This window comes from Mobula hypostoma, chromosome 23 (assembly GCF_963921235.1).
Source record: "Mobula hypostoma chromosome 23, sMobHyp1.1, whole genome shotgun sequence".
NCBI classification, from domain to species: Eukaryota; Metazoa; Chordata; class Chondrichthyes; order Myliobatiformes; family Myliobatidae; genus Mobula; species Mobula hypostoma.
In genome coordinates this window covers 3,016,976-3,042,047 of record NC_086119.1, presented here as the reverse complement: position 1 = coordinate 3,042,047, position 25,072 = coordinate 3,016,976, and the positions used below count along the sequence as shown (strand labels likewise).

General features: G+C 46.4%; 2 protein-coding genes and 1 long non-coding RNA gene across 5 annotated transcripts in view; 2 read left to right on the top strand and 1 right to left on the bottom strand.

The window, feature by feature from the left end:
• The window catches only part of crk (v-crk avian sarcoma virus CT10 oncogene homolog), a 120,407-nt gene extending 105,137 nt beyond the window's left edge, over window positions 1-15,270 (top strand). Inside the window, exon 2 of the mRNA XM_063031815.1 lies at window positions 14,953-15,270. Within this exon, the coding sequence (XP_062887885.1) occupies window positions 14,953-14,979 (27 nt within the window). The 3' untranslated portion in view covers window positions 14,980-15,270. The remainder of the gene's footprint in view (window positions 1-14,952) is intronic.
• Window positions 1-23,871, bottom strand: part of LOC134337046 (uncharacterized) — a 73,301-nt gene extending 49,430 nt beyond the window's left edge. Inside the window, exon 1 of one of the 2 annotated variants that reach the window (XR_010015921.1) lies at window positions 23,739-23,871. This is a non-coding gene — a long non-coding RNA (uncharacterized LOC134337046). The remainder of the gene's footprint in view (window positions 1-23,738) is intronic. The other variant, XR_010015920.1, reaches the window with a different exon arrangement.
• Window positions 23,872-24,305: 434 nt separating this feature from the next.
• The window catches only part of ywhae1 (tyrosine 3-monooxygenase/tryptophan 5-monooxygenase activation protein, epsilon polypeptide 1), a 35,811-nt gene continuing 35,044 nt past the window's right edge, over window positions 24,306-25,072 (top strand). For both annotated transcript variants that reach the window (XM_063031817.1, XM_063031818.1), the window contains exon 1: window positions 24,306-24,439. In XM_063031817.1, the coding sequence (XP_062887887.1) occupies window positions 24,376-24,439 (64 nt within the window). In that variant the 5' untranslated portion in view covers window positions 24,306-24,375. The remainder of the gene's footprint in view (window positions 24,440-25,072) is intronic.

The following is a 25,072-nucleotide window of genomic DNA, read 5'->3' as shown; positions in this document are numbered from 1 at the left end:
ATTACAACCTCCCAGGAGAGGAGGCAACGGAGGCGGTGTGGGGCAGAGCAGGTGCAGCAAATGCGCTAGGCTGGGGACTTTGCGCCTCCTGTTGACGCTGCGCTCTAGTGTTTGCTCCCTGGAAGACAAGCCGATTGCCTTTGCCTGCAGCTGCACTCACGTGGGATGAGGAATTGCTGTGTGCTTGTTCTTATAGAAGTGTGACTCCAGAACAACATCCCATGCACCATCAATCTACAGGTCATGCCACTCAGGGACTAGTGCTAACATTACTTTCTGTGACTGCATGTGTACTGTAACTATGCGTGCTGTGTGTGACTGTGTTTTGCACCTTGGCCCCAGTGGAATGCTGTTTTGTTTAAGTGTTTCAGATTTCAGAATATGTCATATATTTTGGGATCGCCATCATTCCTGGCTCAGAATTTATGTGCTACCAGCAAGCAGTCTTTGCCTTACATTTGTTCATCACACATACGTACTGAAGCAGCCATTCAGTGTGTTAGATTTTCATCAGTGACGATCTTGGCCAACTTAGCAATGAATTTTTCTGCTGCTTTGTCACCAGCAGACGCTTCATCACCGTAAATCTTTAAAAAAATCAATGCAATGTCTTTTCTTAAATTTCTGCAACCAGCCTGCTGAATATTTACAATCCCCTTCAATTTTTAGTTAGCCATGTCACGTGACTGGCAACAATGAATATCAATTGAGTCAGGTTTTATAAAAACAAACAATCATTTATTAAACTCTGCTCAAGAATATAGCGAAATATATTTAAACGACTGACTTAACCGGAAGTTAACTGCTATACGGCAACTCTGGAACAGTTCTTAAAAGGGTAAATGCAAAAACAGTTCTTAAAATGGTGAATTCGAACACAGTTCTTAGAATGGTAAATTCGAAAGTCCAAGAGACTTATACAGTCAATTAGGAGACACTTTCCTGAAGTAAATAATTCCTCGAAGAGGTCACGTTATTGCTGATCCCAGCCGGAACCTGCCTTGTCCACAGGATTCACAACGACGGAAATAAAACGGTTTAAAGGAACTGACCTTTTCCTCTGGCGAATAGACACTGCACTATCTTTCCTACTTTAGCAGGGGATATCTCAGTTGCAGGTCACTTTTACTTGAACAAAGATTCAATAAAGGTCGATCCTCTCCAAAACCGCCAAACGGTATCAGCTTTACCTGACTCGGCGAATTCCTGTATTTTGGTAAGGTCTTCACTCTCCAATACTACTTACAATAGAGAGTAGAACTCCACTTTAAAACAAAACTGCGTCATGAGCCGAATATGCAGAATAACAGAGTATCTGACTGACGATCTAAACTGAAAACTAACAGCGTCACATCAGGGGTCTCCTTATAAACCTTTGGTGAACATGTCATCACATGACCTCACATCAGCAGGAAAATTACATCATGTGACCTCCACAAGACCATTACATCATTAAGACAGTCACAAGATATCCATGAAGTATGTAACACCTCCCTCCAAAAACAAAAATTTTGGTCTTTTTAGGAGCAAAATTTTAACAATTAACTATTTACAAAAAAAAACAAATGTATAAAATTTACAACATACACAGTATTATCATACAGCATTTTGCAAACTAACATACAGTAGGAGTGTTACAAAGGTTAAAATATCACTCCATAAAAAAAATTTACATTGTACATTTAACATCTAGATAGACAATCAGCCATCACATTATCTTTACCTTTAATATGAGTTATCAAAATATTATACTCCTGTAACATCAAACTTTGTTGCTAAATTAGAGTTTGATTTATTTCCTTAAGCATTTCCTTCAACTGAGCCCGTACCTACAACATAACCAAGATGAGTCACAGTGGCATGACCAAATTCATTTTTAGCTAAGTTAGTAGAGAAGTTAGCTTTTGAAAGTCTCTCAAATAGTTTCTCCACCGCAGTAATATGGGCTTTCCACGTATTATTTCCTGTAACTAAATCATCAATATAGGCATCTGTATCTTTTAACCCATGAATCACACTATTAATCATCTGCTGGAAAGTACCTGGTGCATTCTTCATCCCAAATGGAAGAACATTATATTCATATAACCCAGATGGGGTTACAAATGCAGAAATCTCCCTACCTCTATCCATCAATGGAACACACCAATAACCTTTTAACAAATCAATCTTTGTAAGAAACTTTGCTTGTTCAACTTTATCCACACAATCATCTACCCTAGGGATTGGATATGCATCAGTTTTTGTCACAGCATTCACTTTCCTGTAATCTGTACAAAACTATTGTCTGGCTTATGCACCATAACACACGGTGAACTCCAATTCGAATTAGAATGTCTAATACTATCATTCTCTAATATATACTTAATTTCTTGTTCAGCAAGTTCACATTTTTCCCTGTTCATCCGATACGGCTGTTGTTTTAAGGGTTTTGCATGTCCAACATCTACATCATGCGAAGCTATGGTGGTTCTTCTAGGAACGTCTGGAAATAAATCCCTATATTTAAAATTTAACTGTTTCATCTGCTCTCTCTGCTCTGGCTGTAAATGAGCTAATTTCTCATCAATATTTCCCAGAATTGTGCAGTTTGGTAACCTGGCAGAAATAATGTTGAGCTTAAAATGAGTTTCACATGAACCATCCATTAAGTTTTTAGGAAGATCAGACTCATTATTGACCATAACAGTCATAGTAGCAACCTGTCTCTCATAATAAGGTTTTATCATATTTATATGACACAGCTGTGTTGCCTTTCTTCGATCTGGGGTTTTTATCACATAATCCACATCATTTACTTTAGATTTAATCTCATAAGGACCATGAAATTTAGCTTGTAATGGGTTCGTTTGCACTGGGAAAAGAAACAACACCTTATCCCCAGGCTTAAATGACCTCATTCTAGCTTCCTTATCATACAAAGTTTTCATCTTCTCCTGAGCCAATTTTAAATTTTCCTTGGCCAAGCTACAAGCTTTATGTAATCTTTCCATAAATTTTAAAGCACAATCTAGCAAATTAGTGTGTACCTGTGGTAAACCATATATATATATATGTTGTAACTGGGTTAACTGTCTGGACACGCTCCTCTGCTGACTGTGGCTCCTCCCACAGATCCTGAATAAAGGTGATTTTGCCTTGCCCCTCCCCCTCAGTCCGGGGGCAGACACTCACCATGCAGGTCGTATTGTACAGCGGATAAAAGCCTTTCAGTATTTTACCCAACCTCAGTCTTTTGAAGTTATTGAAGGTGCTTCAATTTTATTCGCTGTAAATTTTAAAGCATGGAAAATTCAATGAGACCTGACAAGTTAGACCTCGATCCACAAACGCCTGACGCTGGAAACGCTTTCGAACTCTGGCTGGCCTGCTTCAAAGCGTACCTAGAGGAGATTAAAGCGACCGACCCCGTAGCGAAGTGCAGAGTTCTACTCTCCAGGGTCAGTCCACGGGTCTATTCGCTGATCAGAGACCAGCCGAACTACGACGGCACGATGAGCGCACTCAAAGGACAATACCTGCGGCCAATAAACAGCGTCTATGCGCGACATTGCTTAGCGACACGGCACAACGGCCCGGGGAGTCAAGTGCTGAGTTCGTCCAGGCCCTATGGACGCTCGTGCGAGCCTGCAATTGCCAGGAGCTGACGGTGGTGCAGCATGCAGAACTCCTAGTGAGAGACGCCTTCATCACGGAGACCAGGTCAGTGTACGTGCGTCAGCGGCTGCTGGGAAAAGCCGATCTTACCCTAAGTTCGGCGAATGAGCTGGCCGACACACTGGAGGCCGCTCTGCACAACTCTGAGGCTCTCCAGGCACGCGATACCCCGATGGCCTCGTGGGCGCCACAGACCCCACAACCCGCCAGCGAATCGACCTCGGCTGCCGCCAGTCGTGAGTCCGCCAAGTGCTACTTCTGCGGACTGGAGAAGCACCCCCAGAAACGCTGCACGGCCCGACAAGCTACCTGCTCCAGCTGCAGAAAGAAGGGCCACTTCGCCAAGGTCTGTAAGTCCAAACCGCGAGCGGGATCGAGCAGCGCCGCGTGCGAAACATGGGGGTCACCATCTTGCCTGCTGCCATCTTCCCTGCACGCCGCCACCACGTGTGAGACATGGGGGCAGCCATCTTGGTTGGCGCCCCCTCCCATCACCTACAACCAACGGGTGCTCACGGGGCACCCCACTGCGCCGGACCAAGACAGCGACTCAACCCTGGCCTCCGTGACCCTCGAACAAAGCGCTCACCACCAGCTCGCGAGGTCAATGATGGACATCCTGGTGGAGGGGCACAGGACAAGCTGCCTGTTTGACACGGGCAGCATGGAGAGTTTTATCCACCCGGACACGGTGCAGCATTGCAGACTCATGATATGGCCGGTAAGTCAGAGGGTCACCGTGGCTTCCTGGTCGCATACAACAGACATCCAGGGGGTTTGTGTAGCGATGCTAGTGGTACAGGGCACAGAATATCGAGACTTTACGTTACTGGTCTTGCCTCAACTGTGTGCCCCTGTGCTATTGGGGCTCGACTTCCAGAGCCACCTGAAAAGCGTGACAACGAAGTATGATGGGCCCCTCCCGCCAATTACTGTCGTAAATCCCCAGTTTTGTAGGGATATGTCACATACCCCGCTACTGACCATACACACACACCGACCTGCACATCCCACCCAACACCATGCCAACTGCCGCACTACTGACGCCACTTGCGGCCTCTCTACCCTCAAGATCCCTCCCCCACCGCTGTTCGCCAACCTGACCCCCGACTGTAAACCTGTGGCAACTAAAAGCAGGAGGTACAGTGCGGGGGACAGAGCCTTCATTAAGTCGGAGGTGCAGCGGCTGCTCAGGGAGGGGTCATTGAGGCAAGCACAAGTCCTTGGAGGGCGCAGGTGGTCGTTGTTCGGAACGGGGAGAAGAATAGGATGGTCATGGACTATAGCCAGACCATCAATAGGTTCACACAGCTCGACGCGTACCCTCTACCCTGCATTGCGGATATGGTCAATCAGATAGTACAGTACAAGGTGTACTCGACCATAGACCTAAAATCCGCTTACCATCAGCTCCCCATCCGCTGGGAGGACCGCCCTTACACTGCCGTCGAGGCGGACGGCAGGCTTTATCAATTCCTGCGCGTCCCCTTCAGTGTCACGAATGGTGTATCTGTCTTCCAGAGGGCAATGGACCGGTTGGTGGACCAGTGCCAACTGAAGGCCACGTTCCCATATCTGGGTAACATCACCATCTGCAGTCACAACCGGCAGGATCACGACAACAACCTCCAAAAATTTCTCCAAATGGCCAAAGCTTTCAATCTCACCTATAACAAGGACAAGTGTGTATTCGGGACCACCCGACTTGCTATCCTTGGGTGTGTCGTGGAGAATGGAGTCATTGGCCCTGACCCCGACCGTATGCGCCCCCTGTTGGAACTCCCTCTTCCCAATACCCTCAGAGCCCTCAAAAGGTGCCCGGGCTTCTTTTCATATTACGCCCAATGGGTCTCTAACTATGCAGACAAGGCCCGCCCCCTGGTCAAGTCCACCACATTCCCCCTCTCAGCCAAGGCCCGCGTGGCCTTCAACCGCATAAAAGGGGACATTGCCAAAGCAGCAATGCATGCGGTGGATGAGGCCATTCCCTTCCAAGTAGAGAGTGACACCTCCGACTTTGCGCTGGCTGCTACCCTCAACCGGGCAGGAAGGCCAGTGGCATTCTTCTCCTGTACTCTTCAAGGCCCTGAAATTCGGCACTCCGCAGTGGAGAAAGAGGCCCAGGCCGTAGTGGAAGCTATAAGGCACTGGAGGGACTATCTCGCTGGCAAAAGGTTCACCCTGCTAACTGACCAGCGCTCAGCCACATTCATGTTTAGTAAGCAATAGCGGGGCAAAATCAAAAATGATAAAATTCTGAGGTGGAGAATCGAACTCTCCACCTACAACTATGACATCATGTACAGGCCTGGGAAGCTCAACGAGCCCTCCGATGCCCCATCCCGGGGAACATGCGCCAGCACGCAGATCGGCCATATGCCCTACATGTAGATCTTTGCCACCCGGGAGTCACCCAGCTTTTCCACTTCGTGAAAGCCCGGAACCTGCCTTACTCTCTTGCGATCAGGACAATGACCAGGGACTGCCAAGTCTGCACAGAGTGCAAACCGCACTTCTACAGACCTGAAAAGGCACAACTCATCAAGGCCACCAGCCCCTTTGAGCAACTGAGTGTTGACTTTAAGGGCCCCCTTCCCTCCACCGACTGCAATGTGTACTTTCTTAACGTTATCGACGAGTACTCGCGGTTCCCCTTTGCCATCCCCTGCCCCGACACCACTACCACGTCAGTTATAAAAGCCCTGCGCAAGCTCTTCACTCCGTTCGGATACCCATGCTGTATCCACAGTGACAGAGGGTCCTCGTTTATGAGTGACGAGCTGCGCCAATACCTACTGGCTAGGGGAATTGCAACCAGTAGGACCACGAGCTATAATCCCCGGGGGAATGGACAGGTAGAGAAGGAGAATGGCACAGTGTGGAAAGCCACACTCTTAGCCCTCAGGTCAAAGGGACTGCCAGTCTCCCGCTGGCAGTAGGTCCTTCCCGAGGCACTCTCCTCCGTCCGCTCCCTGTTATGCACAGCCATCAATGCTACCCCTCATGAGCGGCTCTTTTCTTTTCCCAGAAAGTCGACCACGGGACCACCCCACCGACTTGGCTGATGTCCCCAGGGCCAGTGCTGCTCCGGGAACATGCGAGGAGCAATAAATACTCCCCGATAGTCGAGAGGGTTCACTTACTTCATGCGAACCCCTACTATGCCTATGTGGTTTTACCTGATGGGTGGGAGGACACAGTCTCCATCCATGACCTGGCGCCCGCAGGAGCACCGGGCCCCTACCCTGAATGCTCTGTGGTGACTATTGACCCCATACCCACCGATATAGGTACCCACGAGACACCGCACACTCCAAGCCCTATACAGACTCCACACGACACTCCCATACCTGGCGTGACACACACGCACGAGGTATTACCGACGCCTAACGTGCTGGCACCTGAAGTCAGGCCGGAGCCAGCACAACCGCCATCGCCAGTGCTACGTAGGTCACAGCGACGGACTCGACCGCCTGATAGACTTAACCTGTAAATATACTTGTTTAAATATTGTCAGTCACTTCACCCCGCGGGACTCTTTTTAAAAAAAGGAGGGGTGAATGTGGTAAACCTCATATATATGTTGTAACTGGGTTACCTGTCTGGACACACCCCTCTGCTGACTGCCCTGTGGCTCCTCCCACAGATCCTGAATAAAGGTGATTTCGCCTTGCCCCTTCCCCTCAGTCCAGGGGCAGACAATTAGCACGGAGGTCATATTGTACAGTGAATAAAAGCCTTTCAGTATTTCACCCAGTTTCAGTCTTTTGGAGTTATTGAAGGTGCTTCAGTACCTCTTTATTAATCCACTGTTCTTTCAACAAGGCCAAAGGTCCTCGAACTCTATGCCCAAACACAAGTTCAAAAGGACTAAAACCTAATGATTCCTGTACTGCCTCCCGTACTGCAAAAAGTAGTAAATGTACACCTTCATCCCAGTCCTTTTCATTTTCCACACAATACGTCCTAATCATAGTTTTGAGGGTAGAATGGAACATCTCCAAGGCTCTTTGCGATTCTGGTTGATATGTAGATGAGGTAATCTGTTTTGCTCCCAGTTTATAAACTATCTGCTGAAACAATCCAGACATAAAATTACTACCTTGATCAGATTGTATTTCCTTAGGCAACCCAAAATAAGTAAAGAATTTAATAGGAGCCTTTGTCACAGTTTTGGCTGTTATATTCCTTAGAGGTATTGCCTCTGGAAACCTAGACGCTGTGCACATAATGGTCCACAAATATTGATGTCCAGTTTTAGTTTTTGGCAATGGGCCGACATAATCTATAATAATTTTGGAAAACGGTTCACCAAATGCTGGAATCGGTTGCAGTGGGGCCACTGGAATAACTTGATTAGGTTTACCCACAATTTGGCATGTATGACACATCCTGTAAAATGTCACCACATCTTTTCTTAAACTAGGCCAGTAAAAATGTTTAAAAACCTTGTTCATAGTTTTCTTTACACCTTGATGGCGACCAAAGGCATACTATGAGCCATAGTTATAATCTGATTTCAATAAACTTCAGGAACTACTACCTGGTGATTAACTTCCCATTCCTCACTAGCAGGAATTGTAGGTGATCTCCACTTCCTCATTAATACTCCCTTTTCAAAATAATATCCTACTGGCACCTTCTCAATTTCACTATCTGGAAGAGCTTGTTCCTTTAATTTGATAATCTCAGGATCTCTACCCTGCTCTGCTATCATCTCCTTCCGAGATAAAGACAAATCTTCATGGTCAGACTTACTACCAAAATTCTGATCAAATAATGTAGGTAAGAAAATTTCTGATACATCCTCAAAATTCACATCCCGAGTTGAACAGTCATGGGTAACAACCTCATCCTGTACATCAGTCTTTTTAGCCATAGCTCGGGTTACAACACAGGAAGAATCTGTGTTAGAATCCCTCTGTGGTTCCTCAGAAATAGGCTTGATTGTCAAGTGCACTTCAGGAAAAACTTGTCCACCTGCTAAGTCATTCCCTAACAAAATAGAAACATTATTCATGGGTAAACTGGGTTGTAGTCCTACTTTAACAAGCCCTGTAACTAACCCTGATCTTATATTTACTCTACGCAAATATACCGGCATAAGGGCACTCCCAACTCCTCTTATATAGTTTACCTCATCAATGTCAGACTCGTCACTAAACTTTAGAACACTGTCTAACATTAGTGATTGAGAAGCTCCAGTATCTCTAAGGATTCTTATTGGTACTGGATTGGATCCCTCTTTCAAGGATACAAATCCTTCAGTTATAAAATGTTCATATCCCCTCTTAACTTGGTCAGACTTTGACAAAATTTCATTGGTACTTATCGAAATCTGTGGATTTACAGGTGTTTCAATATGCTGCACACAAGCATCTGGGACTTCTTCCTTCTCTTTCTTTTTCAATTGAAAACAGTTAGCTATTACATGTCCAGGTTTCTTACAATAATTACAAATCAGACCAAAAAGTCTTTCCTTCACATCTCCCTTCATCCTTACTTTTCTCACTAACTTCAGATTTAATTTCTGGTTTACCTGGACGCTCTGTGCTATTTTTCCTCTTAAGAGTCCTACCTGGAGAAAATTTACTCTTATGAATTAAAACATACTCATCAAGTAATTTAGCAGACTCCTGCAATGTAGCAGTGTCCCTTTCATTTAAGTATGTCCTCACTTCAACAGGAATGCTCCTTTTAAATTCCTCCAGTAAAATCAACACTTTTAATTTATTATACTTCTCATTCACATTTTTAGAGGAAACCCATCTCTCAAAACACACAGATTTCTTGTAGGCAAATTCCACGTAAGTTTTTTCCACAGATTTCTTCAAATTTCTGAATCTTTCTCTATCAGCTTCCGAAACCAGTTCATACACTTTCAATATATGCTGTTTCACAACATCATAATCAAGTGCTTGCTCAGCATTTAAAGCTGTATAAACTCGTTGTGCCTTGCCTCTAATTACACTTTGTAACATCACTGGCCATCTCTCTTTCGGCCACTCTAAACTCAGAGCAACATTTTCGAAATGTTGGAAATATTTGTCCACCTCTGCTTCATTAAATGGAGGATCCAACATAACCTCTCGACAAGCAACAAACTGTTTCCTAAAACCAGAGGACTGATTTTCGGACTTTAATTTCTCCATCTCTAGCTCAAACTCCCTCCTTTTATTTGCTTCTCTTTCTTCAAATTCCCTTTTCCTATGGGCTTCTCTAGCCTTGAATTCCTTCTGGTTATTTTCAGCTTCTAACCGACTTCTTTCCAAATCAGTTTCTAATTGCTTTAATTTTATTTGTTCAAGATGTAACTGCATCTCTAGATTACTCAATGGAAACCTATCTAACACTTCTTCATCAAAAACACCCAACTCTTTATAGTGTGCCGAGGTTTTTCTCTGAATTACTGGCTTTGTTGTAACCTTCGTTAATTCCTTTAAGGTCCAACCTTCTAGCAATCTCGGATACAACACCCTTTCTCGCCGTTGCTAAAAACTCCAGGTTTGGCAATTCCATAAAGTTGTCAATATTCATTGCTGCCGAATACCACCCACAGACCAATCAAAAGAATTGGGTATTTCCCTTTTCCAAATCAGGTTGATACTTAAACAAGTACTTAAACTCAAAATTGGAACATATCCATACGAGCCCCCAAATTTATGTCATGTGACTGGCAACAATGAATATCAATTGAGTCAGGTTTTATAAAAGCAAACATTTATTAAACTCTGCACAAGAACATAGCGAAATATATTTAAACGACTGACTTAACCGGAAGTTAACCGCTATACAGCAACTTTGGAACAGTTCTTAAAAGGGTAAATTCGAACACAGTTCTTAGAATGGTAAATTCGAAAGTCCAAGAGATTTATACAGTCAATTAGGAGAGAATTTCCTGAAGTAAAGAATTCCTCGAAGAGGTCACGATACTGCTGATCCCAGCTGGAACTTGTCTTGTCCACAGGATTCACGATGACAGAAATAAAACTGTTTAAAGGAACTGACCTTTTCCTCTGGCAATTAGACACTGCACTATCTTTCCTACTTTAGCAGGGGATATCTCAGTTGCAGGTCACTTTTACTTGAACGAAGATTTAATAAAGGTCGATCCTCTCCAAAACCGCCAAACGATATCAGCTTTACTCAACTCAGCGAATTCCTGTATTTTGGCAAGGTCTTCACTCTCCAATACTACTTACAATAGGAAGTAGAACTTCACTTTAAAACAAAACTGCATCATGAGCCAAATACACAAAATAGCAGAGTATCTGACTGACGATCTAAACTGAAAACTAACTGCGTCACATCAGGGGTCTCCTTATATACCTGTGGTGAACATGTCATCACGTGACCTCACATTGGTGGGAAATTACATCATGTGACCTCCGCAAGACCATTACATCATCCTCATAAGACAGTCACAAGATATCCATGAAGTATGTAACAGCCATGATAGAGCTTTGTTTGTTTCATGATCAGCAAACTGTTAAGCAGCATATGTTCCCTCTGACGCTGACAAATCCACTCTTTCAATACACAATCGAGATCTTCATTTTGCTTTATGCTGTATTTTTCATTTACTTTTGTTCATTAGGTATGCGAGGTCACTTCTCAAAACTGTCAGTGCTGCGCAGAGATCTGCACATCACTGGGAACCTTCCCAGCGCCTGGTGGGATTTTCCATTTGTGATGTCATGTCAGCACTCAAAAAAATTGAATATCAAAGCTTTTGGGATTTTGACATTTCCGTCAAGTATTGTCTGAACCTGTATTGTACTGCATCAAGCTCATTCCACATAAATACCACCCTTTGTGTAAAATAAAAGTTGTTCCTAAAGATCCTATTAAATCTTTCCCCGTTTACCTTAAACTTGTGCTCTCTAGTTTTTAGTTCCTCAAGCCTGGAAGAAGGCAGAGCACGCTCACTCAATCCTGGTACTGAATGGTAACACAGGAGATTAGTGTGCAAACTTAAAGCACACGGTATTGATGTGGATAGAGAATTGGTTGGCAGACAAGAAGCAAAGAGTGGGAATAAACGGGACCTTTTCAGAATGGCAGGCGGTGACTAGTGGGGTACCGCAAGACTCAGTGCTGGGACCCCAGTTGTTTACAATATATATTAATGACTTAGACGAGGGAATTAAATGCAGCATCTCCAAGTTTGCGGATGACATGAAGCTGGGCGGCAGTGTTAGCTGTGAGGAGGATGCAGGGTGATTTGGATAGGTTGGGTGAGTGGGCAAATTCCTGGCAGATGCAATTTAATGTGGATAGATGTGAGGTTATCCACTTTGGTGGCAAGAACAGGAAAACAGATTATCTGAATGGTGGCCGATTAGGAAAAGGGGAGGTGCAGCGAGACCTGGGTGTCATTGTACACCAGTCATTGAAAGTGGGCATGCAGGTACATCAGGCTGTGTAAAAGGCGAATGGTATGCTGGCATGCATAGCAAGAGGATTTGAGTACAGGAGCAGGGAGGTACTACTGCAGTTGTACAAGGCCTTGGTGAGACCACACCTGGAGTATTATGTGCAGTTTTGGTCCCCTAATCTGAGGAAAGACATTCTTGCCATAGAGGGAGTACAAAGAAGGTTCACCAGATTGATTCCTGGGATGGCAGGACTTTCATATGATGAAAGACTGGATCGACTAGGCTTACACTCTCTGGAATTTAGAAGATTGAGGGGGGATCTGATTGAAACGTATAAAATTCTAAAGGGATTGGACAGGCTAGATGTAGGAAGATTGTTCCCGATGTTGGGAAGTCCAGAACGAGGGGTCACAGTTTGAGGATAAAGGGGAAGCCTTTTAGGACCGAGATGAGGAAAAACTTCTTCACACAGAGAGTGGTGAATCTGTGGAATTCTCTGCCACAGGAAACAGTTGAGGCCAGTTCATTGGCTATATTTAAGAGGGAGTTAGATATGGCCCTTGTGGCTAAGGGGATCAGGGGGTATGGAGAGAAGGCAGGTACAGGGTTCTGAGTTGGATGATCAGCCATGATCATACTGAACGGCGGTGCAGGCTCGAAGGGCCGAATGGTCTACTCCTACACCTATTTTCTATGTTTCTATGTTCTTGCTGCCCATGGTCTATCAAACCCACTCCTAGACCATGGAACAGCTTATGGGATTGCTGGTCAATGGCCTGGCAGACAGGAATCTACGGGGGGGGGGGGGGTATGGGATAGAAGGCAAAAGGTGCTCCATCTCACAAAATGAAGCTTTTTCCCAGAGTTGATCAAAGCAATCTTCAGATTTCAGAGCACACACACAGAGCCAATATCGGGAGCTGGACAGAAGTCACTAACAGAAACCGGAACTAAAGGAAAAGGTGGGTGATAAAGTGTTCTGAAAGCCACCACACCCTATACAGATAGAGCTGTATGTGAGGTGTTTGTAGAGAGAAGCCCAACATCCACACCAACTCTGTAACAAGCTTTCGCTATATTGTTATTTTGATTTAGTTGAGCTTATAATAAGCTAAAGACGGACTCAAGTAGCCTTCACTGAACGTCTTATGTCCAAGATCCACCTGTTTTCCCATTTTTACTATTTTGTTTTCATTTTTTTTTTACAGACATTGAAAATCAAAATAATTCAAGTCCTACCTTGCACTTGCCTTATTGCTGCCAACTGACTTGACCAGTCTGCGTGCTTTTGTGATCTCTTTGCACCTGGCAAGAGACTCGGCAGAGATGGTAACAGACTAACCATCCCCAAAGTGGAATCTGCAATGCACTACCCAAGGGATGCTGCAGTCAAGTGCAGTCAGTTAAGCAGCATCTGGATGAGCCCTAGATCCCCAAGGTATGGAAGCAGAGGACCAAGTGCAGGTGAATGGCTAATACAAGGGGGTAGAATTTTAAGGTAATTGGAGGAAAATATAGAAGGGTGTGAAAGATAGTTTTTTTTACATAGAAGATGGTGTGTGCTTGGAACATGCTGTCAGGGGTGGTGGTAGAGGCAGACACATTAGGGACATTTAGGAGACTCTTAGACAGGCACATGGATGATAGAAAAATTAAGGGCTATATAGGCGGGAAGGGTTAGAGTAATCTTAGAGTAGATTAAAAGGTTGGCACAACATTGTGGGCCGAAGGGCCTGTACTGTGTTATACTGTTCTGTTTTAAATGGGATTAGCAATGATGGGTACTTGATGGTTGGCAAGGACATGATGGGCCAAAGAGTCTCTTTCTGCTGCTTGACTCCATTTCCAGCAGCTGTTGCAATATGATTTTCAGCCATCTCTTTCATAACATGCTCACCTAATTCTACGACACCTGGTCAGTCTGACAGCCAGTTTGTTCCCTGTGACTGCGTGGGTTTCCTCTGGGTGCTCTGGTTTCCTCCCACATTCCAAAGACATACTGGTTGGTAGATTAATTGGTCACATGTGCACAATCAATTAATTTGGAGATACAGCACGGAACAAGCCTTTCAGGCCCAACAAACCGCACAATCCAGCAGCCCACATAATTAACCATAGTCTAATCAGAGGACAATTTACAATGACTAATTAACCTACGAATGTCTTTGGAATGTGGGAGGAAACCGGAGGGAAGAGTGGTGCGGACTTGATGGGCCAGTAGGGCCTGTAGCTGTGCTGTATCTCTAAATAAGACAAACAAATAAATAACAAACACAAGATTTTGCAGATGCTGGAAACCCAGAGCAACACAAAATCTTGGAGGAACTCAGGAGGTCTATGGAAATGAATAAATAGTTGACATTTCAAGCCTAGACCCTTCTTCAGGGCTTCCTTTAAAGAATGTTTTGAACGTTGCTAAAACCTTTGGTCTAGGAATGGAGATGCAGAATACAAAGTGTTGCTCCTCCACCCTGAGGGTGGCCTCATCGTGGCACAAGAGGAGGTCATGGACCGACATATTGGAATGGGAATGGGTATCAGAATTAAAATGTTTGGTCATTCGAAAGTTCCCCTTTTCGTGGCTGGAGCAGAGATGCTTGATGAAAAGGTCCCCCAATTTATTATGGTCTCACCGACAGAGAGGAGGTTGCATCAGGAGTACTGGACACAATAGACGATCCCAGCATTTTCACAGGGGAAGTGTTGTCTCAGCTGGAAAGACTGCTCCTTTCCCTCCTTTCAAACATGACAATTATTTTCCCACCTCCTGATCCACAGGGACTACTCTACAATGTGACAATGTTGAATCCAGTGTCTTTAGTGCAGCTACAATGGCACTGGAGAACGGCTTCTTTGAGCTCATCTGCGGAAACAGCTTAATTTCTAACTTCAACCTCTCTTTTTTTTCCTTTTCAAGTTGGATGGGTTCTGTCAGTGCCCTTGACCCGCAGCTGCACTCTTTACAATGATGGTTCCCATTTCCAGGGCTCACCAACTGGCCTTTTCTCGATACCCCAAGGGTGTGGCCTAGAAGACGAGCGCGCACCTTCAGGGTTCCGAGGCTTTGTGGCCCTGTGGATGACCTGATTCCATGCCAGTGCTACCGAATGAAGCGTTGCAGGAGAAAACGGAATATCAGGAACACCAGTTGGAGATCCCCGTACTCGACGAATTGTGTGCGCTCTCTCTTTCTCTCGTTGGTGGGGGGAGAGTTTGCTGTCGATTCTTGAGTCAGAGAACTGAAAGAATGTGCAACATAGCAGACTTTAGCACTGTGCAAGTAATTAGTGAGTTGTCCTGTTGTGTGACACCTCTCTACCCCTTTATTAGGAAGGGATGAAGCCTGTGGCATGACGGGTAAACGATCTGTACTGCAGATGACAGTCTCTCTTGGGGGCTTTGCTGTTGCTTGCCCGGTGGGTGGAGGGTGCTGATGCTTTTTGCTGAAATGTGGGGGAGGGGGAGGGTCGATGCTTTGCTGGTGCTTGTACGTGGGAGGGGGAGAAGGGGGCTTTGGGGTTCTAGCATTTTATTGTCATTCACTCTGTGGGGTTTCTCTCATGTTTTTGTGTAAGAGTAAGAATTTCAAGTTAGATATTATAAACATTCTCTGATACTAAATGGAAGCCACCATGTTAAAACTCAAGGATGTCGGTCATCCGGTCCAGAGCATTACTGGATATTAAATTCTCCAGTATTGCTTCTTTTACTCACAGTACTTTATAAAATTAATTCTCTCACAAGATATGGCTGCCAGCACTTAATTCCTGTCCATGTTGCCTTTAAGACCTTCACTCTGCATCCTTGGCCCTCCACTCATTTCCATTCTGAAGAAAGAAGTATTTATTTTAAACTACCCTATTATAATTCCCCTCCCTTTAAGATTCAAGATTGTTTATTGTCATTCTTCTGTACACAAGTGTAAAGGATAACAAACTGATGTTACTCAGGATCCGATTCAGCATAAAAGACAACAATAAGCATAAAGAACACAATAAATAACATGATTGAAGTCTCCTGCAATTATGAAGAGGCCGTCCGGATGCTTGTTTTGTACAGAGCTGATGATAGTATAAAGCTCTGCCAGTGCGTTCTTGTTGTTAGTGCATGAGGGGGGTGGGGGGAATGTAGAGAACGGTGATGAACACAACAGCAAACTCCCTAAACAGGCTATGTGGCCAGCACTAAAAGACAAGCATTTCCTTCTGCTTTCTATGTAGATTCCTGCTTGAGTTTTTAGTCTGATCGTTCACTGTCACACTGTTCCTCCTTTGGAGATTTCTTCATCATCCTTTGAGCTGAACTGCCAGACACTTCCCATCCCCAGACCAATGGTTTTAGCAACATTGAAAACCACCTTTAACTTAATAACATGTAAAACTTCTCTTCTGGGTCACAATTGCTGTGGGATATTTGTTTTTTTAGGGGGAGGGTACTCATCTCCTTTCTCAAAGGCGGGCAAGGACAGGCTATAAATGCTGGCCTCTGGACTGACCCCAAAACATGCAAATAAACAAATTAACAAGATAACCGCCTGGTTTATGCACAGATTGGTGGAAGTCCATCTCAGCCTCGGAGGTGAGTTCAACAACAAATTCAGAACCAGCATTCAGTGACAATAGATTGTTGGGTGTGAAGAGGACAGTGTTTAACAACTACAACCAAAACACAGCCATGTGTCTGCTTGTCTAAAACCAACAGTGAATAGAACTGCCAGAAATAACGGAGGACCTTAACCGCACACTGCAATCGGCCAGGTTTCCCGAAGCTGTTCACCTGAGCCCAGTCAGGTAACCCACACCTGTTTCCTCCAGTGGGGATCCATGTTCACTGCTGCTGAGTGTGTTGGAACTCCTTATTGTTCGTTCTGCGCCAACCTTGATGACATGGTCGTGTGTTACCTTCTTGCATTGCTAATTGTAACTTTGTTACAACAATCAAGAATCAAGCACTCTAATTTGGGACTATTGTGACACATAGGTCCAAATGGATTAGGATTAACTTCATCCTAAACCTAACCCTAATCACATCCTCTTAACCCCAACACCCCCCAAAGCACAACTGCGTAACATCCAAGTGTGCCACCTCAGGGTCTGTGTGCTTTGTCTCAGACTGAGAACATGCCCTTCTCTAACACTGCTTCCCCCCCCCCCAGTGCCTTTCTTTAACCTCCTGAGTGTGACTCCTCAAACCCTGAGTGCATCCCAGAAGAGACTGGCTGTTCCAAACAGGTCTTAATGTATTTCTGCCATTACTAATTGCTTCCTGTAAACCTCTCAAAGGGTAGAAATGGGTAACTCCCTTCCACAAGGGATGGTTGAAAGAAAATCTCCCAGTGTTTCTTTGGAAAAAAGAAAAAACTTTTAGCAATTTTTTAATATATAAAGATTACCTCACATGGAGAAACTGCGAAACTGGGATTGTACTGCTGCCACCCAGAAAGTCACAGCTAATGTGATTTTGGCCTTAGCTTCATTTCCCTATCTGTCCCCTTTGATCCTTAACCATCTTGAAGTTCCAGACCTCAATATTTTCAGAGGCGCTATTTACACAGCTCTCATGGGAGGGAATTCCAAAGTTTCACCAGCTCAAAACTAATCAATAAGCTTCAATACCTGGGCCCCAATATTCCCTTGTGCATTTGGATCCTTGATTTCCTCACTTGCAAACCCCAGTCAGTTCAGATTGGCAACAACATCGCCTCCATGATCTCCATTAGCCCAGGTGCACCACAAGGCTGTGTGCTCAGCCCCCTGCTCTACTCACTTGACACTTATGACCGTGTGGCTAAGCACAGCTTCAGTACTATATATAACGATACCACCGTCACAGCTCAAATCAAAGGTGGCGTATAGGAGGGAGATTGAAAATCTGGCTGAGTGGTACCAGAACAACAACGTCAGCAAGACCAAGGAGGTGATTATCGACTTCAGGAGGGGATCAGAGGGGGAGAGGGTCAGCAACTTTAAGTTCCTCAGTGTTATCACTTCAGAGGGCCTGATCTGGGCCCAGCACACAAGTGCAATTATGAAGAAAGTACAGCAGTGCCTCTACTTCCTTAGAAAGTTTGTGAAGATTCGGCATGACATCTAAAACTTTGACAAACTTCTAAAGATGTGTGGTGGAGAGTATATTGACTGCCTGTATCACAGCCTGGTATGGAAACACCAATGCCTATGACCAGAAAAGCCTACAAAAAGTGGTGGATACAGCCCAGTTCATCACAGGCAAAGCCCTCCCCACCAATGAGCACATCCACAAGGAGCACTGCTACAAGAAAGCACGTCGCAGCCCACCAGTGAAAAATGATATCGTATCCGTTAAATAGGGGCCGTGGACAATTCTGATTTGATGGAGAAGGACATGAAAGCACAGAGTAACATCTGGAGAAATTTCTGAAACACTCGTTCACTGCTGTCATTACTGCGTGGTCGGGAATCTTCTGGAGGGTAGGCCTCAAAATCCCCGGCTTTGCCTGCTGTTGGCGACCGAGATTGAGGTCAAATCATTCAGACAGAGATGGCGCTCAGTACTCGGGGTCGGAGAGCTGATTCAGAGGCTCGAAGTTTTCGGATGACTCAGAGACAGATTGTGGTCGGGCATGGCAGGGAGAGTTTTTCTTCCTTCTCCCATCTGCGTGAGATGTGGTACATTTGAGAGACTTTGAACTTTCACTGTGCTCATGGACTTCTTCATCAAGTTATGGTATTGTTGCACTGTTGTAACTATATGTTATAATTATGTGGTTTTGTCAGTTTTTTCAGTCTTGGTCTGTCCTGTGTTTTGTGATATCACACCGGAGGAAATATTGTATCATTTCTTAATGCATGCATTACTAAATAACAATAAAAGAGTGTCTTCATAACCTAAAAGCAGCATCCATCACCAACTACCTTCACCATCCAGGCCATGCTCTCTTCCTGGTACTACCATTGGGCAGGAGATACAGGAGCCTCAGGTCCCACACCACCAGGTTCAGGAACAGTTATTACCTTTCAACCATTAGACTCCTGAACCAGTGTGGAAAACTTCATTTACCTCAACTCTGAACTGAGTCCACAACCTACGGATTCATTTTCAAGGGCTCTACAACATGGAGACATGATAGAGGTGTACAAGATAATAAGAGGAATAGATAGAGTGGATAGCCAGCGCCTCTTCCCCAGGGCACCACTGCTCAATACAAGAGGACATGGCTTTAAGGTAAGGGGTGGGAAGTTCAAGGGGGATATTAGAGGAAAGTTTTTACTCGGAGAGTGGTTGGTGTGTGGAATGCACTGCCTGAGTCAGTGGTGGAGGCAGATACACTAGTGAAGTTTAAGAGACTACTAGACAGGTATATGGAGGAATCTAAGGTGGGGGTTTATATGGGAGGCAGGGTTTGAGGGTTGGCACAACATTGTGGGCCGAAGGGCCTGTACTGTGCTGTACTATTCTATGTTCTATGTAACTCATGTTCTCAATATCTATCTAGCTAATGTTTATTTACACAGTTTGTCTTTATTTGTACATTGGATACTTGTCAGTCTCTGTGCGTAGTTTTTCATTGATTCTATTGTATTTCTCTGTTTTACTGTGAATGTAGTATATATAAGTACTTTGATAATAAATTTATTTTAATACAACAGACAGAATTAGCAAGTTATCTGAAAGTGGAAAACTTGCCACAGCTGCAGCCTGCCCAGATGGAAGGTGAGGTGCTGGGTGTTGTTCCTTCAGCTTAAGTTGCATGTTGGCCCTTGATGTAACAGCACAGGCGATGGACAGAGAGGTCAGAGGTTTAACATGGCAGCCCAGGGTTTCTCCTTCATACTGAACACCAGTGCTCTGCCTCACAGGAAAATCTGTTTATTTAATTATTCAGATACAATGCAGAACGAGCCCTTCCAGCCCAATGAGCAGCACCGCCCAGCAGCCCACCGATTTATCCCTAGCCTAATCATGTGACAATTTACAATGACCAATTAATTTAGCAACCGGTACATCTTTGACTGTGAGAGTTAACCCACATGATCGCAGAGACAATGTACAAACTCCTTACAGAGAGCGACGGGTACTGTACTGTACCGGGTCACTGGCACTGTAAAGCACTGTGCTAACCAAGCACGAATGCGACTTATCAAAATAGCCGTTGACAGACTGAAACCTCCCTGCTGTGCTCGTCACGTTTGACAATTCTGGGGTCCGCAGGCTGTCAAATGCCATGGGGTGGTAGGGCATAGACACTGGTAATAGACTAGATGGGCTAAATGGCCTATAACTGTGCTGGACATCTTAAACCACACACACAAAATGCTGGAGGAACTCAGCAAGCAGCATCTTTAGAAATGAATAAATAGTTGACATTTTGGACTGGAAAGGAAGGGGGAAGATAAAAAGGTGGAGGGGGGGAGGGAAGGAGGATAGCTAGAAGGTGACAGGTGAAGCCAGGTGGGTGCGAAAGGTAAAAGGGGGTGAAGAGGAAGAAATCTGATAGAAAAGAGGAGAGTGGATCATAGGAGAAAGGGATGGCGGAGGGAACCCAGGGGAGGTGATAACCAGGTGAGAAGAGGTAAAGGGCCAGAGTGGGGAATAGAAGAGGGGAGGGAATTTTTTTTAAAAAAAGAGCAGAAATCGTTATTCACGCCATCAGGTTGGAAAGAATACAAGATGTAGCACTTTGGCCACTTGCAGGAGGAAGATTAGTGGGGAGAGATGAATGGACAAGGGAATCATGGAGAGAGCTATCCCTACAGAAAGCAGAGAGAGGAGATGAGGTAAAGATATGTTTGGTGGTAGGATCCCTTTGGAGGTGGCAGTAGTTGCAGAGAGTGATGTGTTGGATACAGAGGCTCGTGGTGTGGTAGGAAAAGGGAATAGGAACTCTATCACTGTTGAGGTGGCGGGAAGATGTTGGGGGGCGGTGATAGACATCCTATGTCGTATCAGCCATCTGCCTCTGACCAAGTGTCATGGGTGCAGCCCATTTTGTAATAATGATACAGACTCTTCATGCTGTTTTTCCTAGCACCTTTCTTGTCGTGAGAGTCTGGGACCAGAGAGCACAGCCTCAGAATAGAAGACAATCCCTTTAGAACAGAGAGGAGGAGGAGAAGGAATTTCTTTAGCCAGAGGATAGTGAATCTGTGGAATTTATTGCCACAAATGGACATGGAGGCCAAGTCAGTAGGTATATTTAAAGCAAGGGGTTGATAAATTCTTGATCAGTCAGGGCTTCAAAGTTACGGGGAGAAGGCAGGAGAATGGGGTTGAGAGGGTAAATAAATCAGCCATGATAGAATGGTGGAGCAGATGTGATGGGCCAAATAGCCTAATTCTTCCCTATGGTCTTAGGGTATCTCCTGGCTAATGTTGGGGCTTTGCAACCAAAACCAGTGTCTTGCTGTATGATCTAGTGATCCAAGTCTGGCAGCAGTGATCTGTGATTAGAGCCAAGCTTGATTCCATCAACATCTAATGTGTGTTCACATGCTCTGGAGTACGGAGGCTGAGGGGAGATCTGATTGAGGTTTATAAGATTATGACAGGCACAGATAGAACAGACAAAAACTAATATGTTCCATGAGTTGAAATGTCTAATACCAGAGGACATGCATTTAAGGTGAGAGGGGGTCATTTCAAAGGAGATGTGAGGGGCAAGATTTTTTTTTAAACACAGAGTGGTGAGTGCCTGGAATGGTGGTAGACGCAGATACATTAGGAACTTCTAAGAAATGATTAGATTGGCACATGAATGTGAGGAAAATGGAAGGATATGGATATTGTGAATGCAGAAGGGATTAGTTTAGTCATTTGATTACTAATTTAATTGTTTTGGTACAACATTGTGGGCCGAAAGGCCTGTCTCTATGTTGAACTGTTCTATGCTACCCACTGTGGGTTACACAGAGAGGCAACCAAGTTCAGAGACAGAGAACAACGTAGACCAGACAGCACAGGAAAAGGCCCTTCAGCCCATGAAGCTGTGCTAAACCATTTAAAATAGCAATTGAACACTTCACTACACCAACTCCTCTTGCCTACATAACTTTCATATCCCTCCATTTTCACATGCCTATGTAAGATTCTTCAATGCCTCCATCATATCAACATCTCCCCACACCCCGGCAGTGAATTCAAGGCACCCACCGTGTCCAATACTCACCCCATTCATCTCCTTCGAACCTACCTCCTCTCACCTTAAGTGTTTGCTAACAAATGTGAATGCAGTCTATGGCCAGGCAGTGTGCCTGCTACTGTGGCGTTGGAATGTGTGGTGACACTTGCAGGCTACCCCCAGCACATTCTTAGGTCAGTTGTTGATATAAACAACACATGTCTCGATGTACACGTGATAAAGATCTGTTTTATTCATCACATGTACTTCAAAACATACAGAGAGATGTGTTGATTGGGTCAATGACCGACACAGTCAGAGGATGTGCTGGGGGCAGTCCCAGGTGTTGTCACACTTCTGGCACCAACATAGCATACCCGCAGTTTAGTAACCCCAAATCTGAATTATCTTCCTCTACCCAAGCCAGGTATTCCAAAGAACACCTACAAAGAGAACGAGCTCTGCCAAAGACTTCTCACCAGTGAAATGTGGAACGTGAGAGGGCAGTCAGGGAGAGTGGTATTGAGAGAGCTCTGTGCTCGGAGAGTGGTGCTGAGGGAGCTCTGCGCTGGGAGAGGGGAGAGTGGCGCTGAGGGAGCTCTGCGCTGGGAGAGGAGAGAGTGGTGCTGAGGGAGCTCTGCGCTGGGAGAGGAGAGAGTGGCGCTGAGGGAGCTCTGCACTGGGAGGGTGGCGCTGAGGGAGCTCTGCGCTGGGAGAGGAGAGAGTGGCGCTGAGGGAGCTCTGCACTGGGAGGGTGGCGCTGAGGGAGCTCTGCGCTGGGAGAGGGGAGAGTGGCGCTGAGGGAGCTCTGCGCTGGGAGGGTGGCGCTGAGGGAGCTCTGCGCTGGCAGGGTGGCGCTGAGGGAGCTCTGCGCTGGCAGGGTGGCGCTGAGGGAGCTCTGCGCTGGGAGATGGGAGAGTGGCGCTGAGGGAGCTCTGCGCTGGGAGGGTGGCGCTGAGGGAGCTCTGCGCTGGGAGAGGGCAGTGTCAGGGAAGCATGATCTCTTAAAGGGTCTCAGCCTGAAATGTAGACTCTTTATTCCTCCATAGATGCTACCTGACCTGCTGAGTTTCTCCAACATTTTGTGCGCGCTCTTCCGGATTTCCAGCATCTGCAGAATCTCTTGTGTTCATTCTCTGAGGAGAATGTTGTGGGACCCCTCCCAATTGAAGCTTGGAGGAAGGGTGGTTCAAGGAGTCTGCTTTCCCTGGGCCAGTGTAACGGCAATGCAGTCACTGCGCACAGTAAGATCCCACAAGCAACAGGCAGTACCAGATATTCAATTTTCATAATAAATAATTATTGGCAAAGACACTTGCAGGGGCGTCTTCAACATTGTGTGATGGAGTGTTATCATTCAACTGAAGGACGGGCTTAATGTCCTTCTGTCTGTACGATGCTCCCTCAGTCACCCCCCCTCCCACAGCGCGATGTTCCCACATACAACGTGACGCTCCCTCAGCACCCCCACACATATCGCGGTGCTCCCTCAGCACCGTCCCCCACAGCGAGACGCTCCCTCAGAACCCCGCCGCTGCACAGTGCTGCGCTCCCTCGGTGCCACCTCCTCCCCCTCACACGGCGCGACGCTCCCTCAGTGCACTCACCGCGATCCCGGCTCCCACACGCCGCCGAAAGCCGCACTACTTTCCGAGGGCGGCCTGATACCGCGGTCTCATCTTCTCTTTGTGCCTGTTCTCTGCTGCACCGGTGCACCTCGCGGACGGTTCGGGCGAGGCACCGAGGGCGCGGTGCCCGGCACTATGCTTTGTGCCTGTTTTCGCGGGCGGGTGGAGGGGTGGGGAAAAGGTTGGACCGATATCCTTCCGCCGCACTCCTTTCTCCCCGCTACGCATGTGCGTGCCCACACCGAAGCTGAGAGTGGGAGCGCAAGGAAAAAAGTGCGCCAACCTCATCACCGTCGGAGCCGAGGTGCTGAGGCGCAAGCGCCCGGCAGGCCCGGCCCGGCACTACACTCTGTTGGTCCGCCATTTTGGCAGCTGCTCGGCGGCGGGTGCGAGGCTGGTGTGTCGGCGGCTTCCTGAGCACGGCGCTCGTAGCTCGGTGACTCTCCCGCTCTCTCACCTCCCTCCCGACAACAGAGTAGCCAAAATCATCCGTGAGCTTTATCTTGTTTCGCCAGCGGATTGAAGAAATAAAGCTCGACCAGCCCCTTTCTCGGCAGAGAGAAAACCCTCCTTCCCCCCCCTGTCGAGCGCCTCAGCTTCCCCCCTGCCGGAGAAGATGGATGAACGCGAGGATCTGGTCTACCAAGCCAAGCTGGCCGAGCAGGCCGAGCGCTATGACGGTGAGTGATGGGGAGAAGGGGCGATGATTCGGGGCGGGGGTTTTTGCTTCCCCCCCGCCCCCGGCCGCCGGCTCCATCCACTCACAAAATGGCGGCCAGCCGTCGGCGGCGGCGGCTCGGAGCCCGCGCTCGCTTTCCTCTCCTTCCCCCCCCGTCCGCCCCTTTCTCCGGCTGTGGGTCGGGCACGATGGGGTGGGGTGGCGCGGCGCCGGATCGGTGATCCGTACCTACACCCACCATCATCCACCCAGCCCGCTGCGCACCGAGCCGACCCCTCCCTTCCCCGGCACAGCGAGGAGCCTCTCCTCGCTGTTGCATATACTCTCACCCCTCCCCCCTTTATTTCTACCTCGTGCCCCCCGCCGCTTCCTCTTTTACATTTTATTCTCCCGAATCTTTCGTCAGTCCCTGCCTCCGAAACCGGTTCGACCTGATTCCCCTCCTCCCCGCCCAGAATGGCGGAGAGCGGCTTCCTGCATCCATGGTGGGGTCAGTGCAAGGGGGCAGGGTCGCTCCTCGGCTTTTATTGGCGTTTGTCCCACTCGGAGAATGGGTCAAACCTCCGTCTTTAAAGCTGTGTTCAACACAAATTTTAAATTGGGATAATTTCTATGTCATAGTTTGGATAACTGC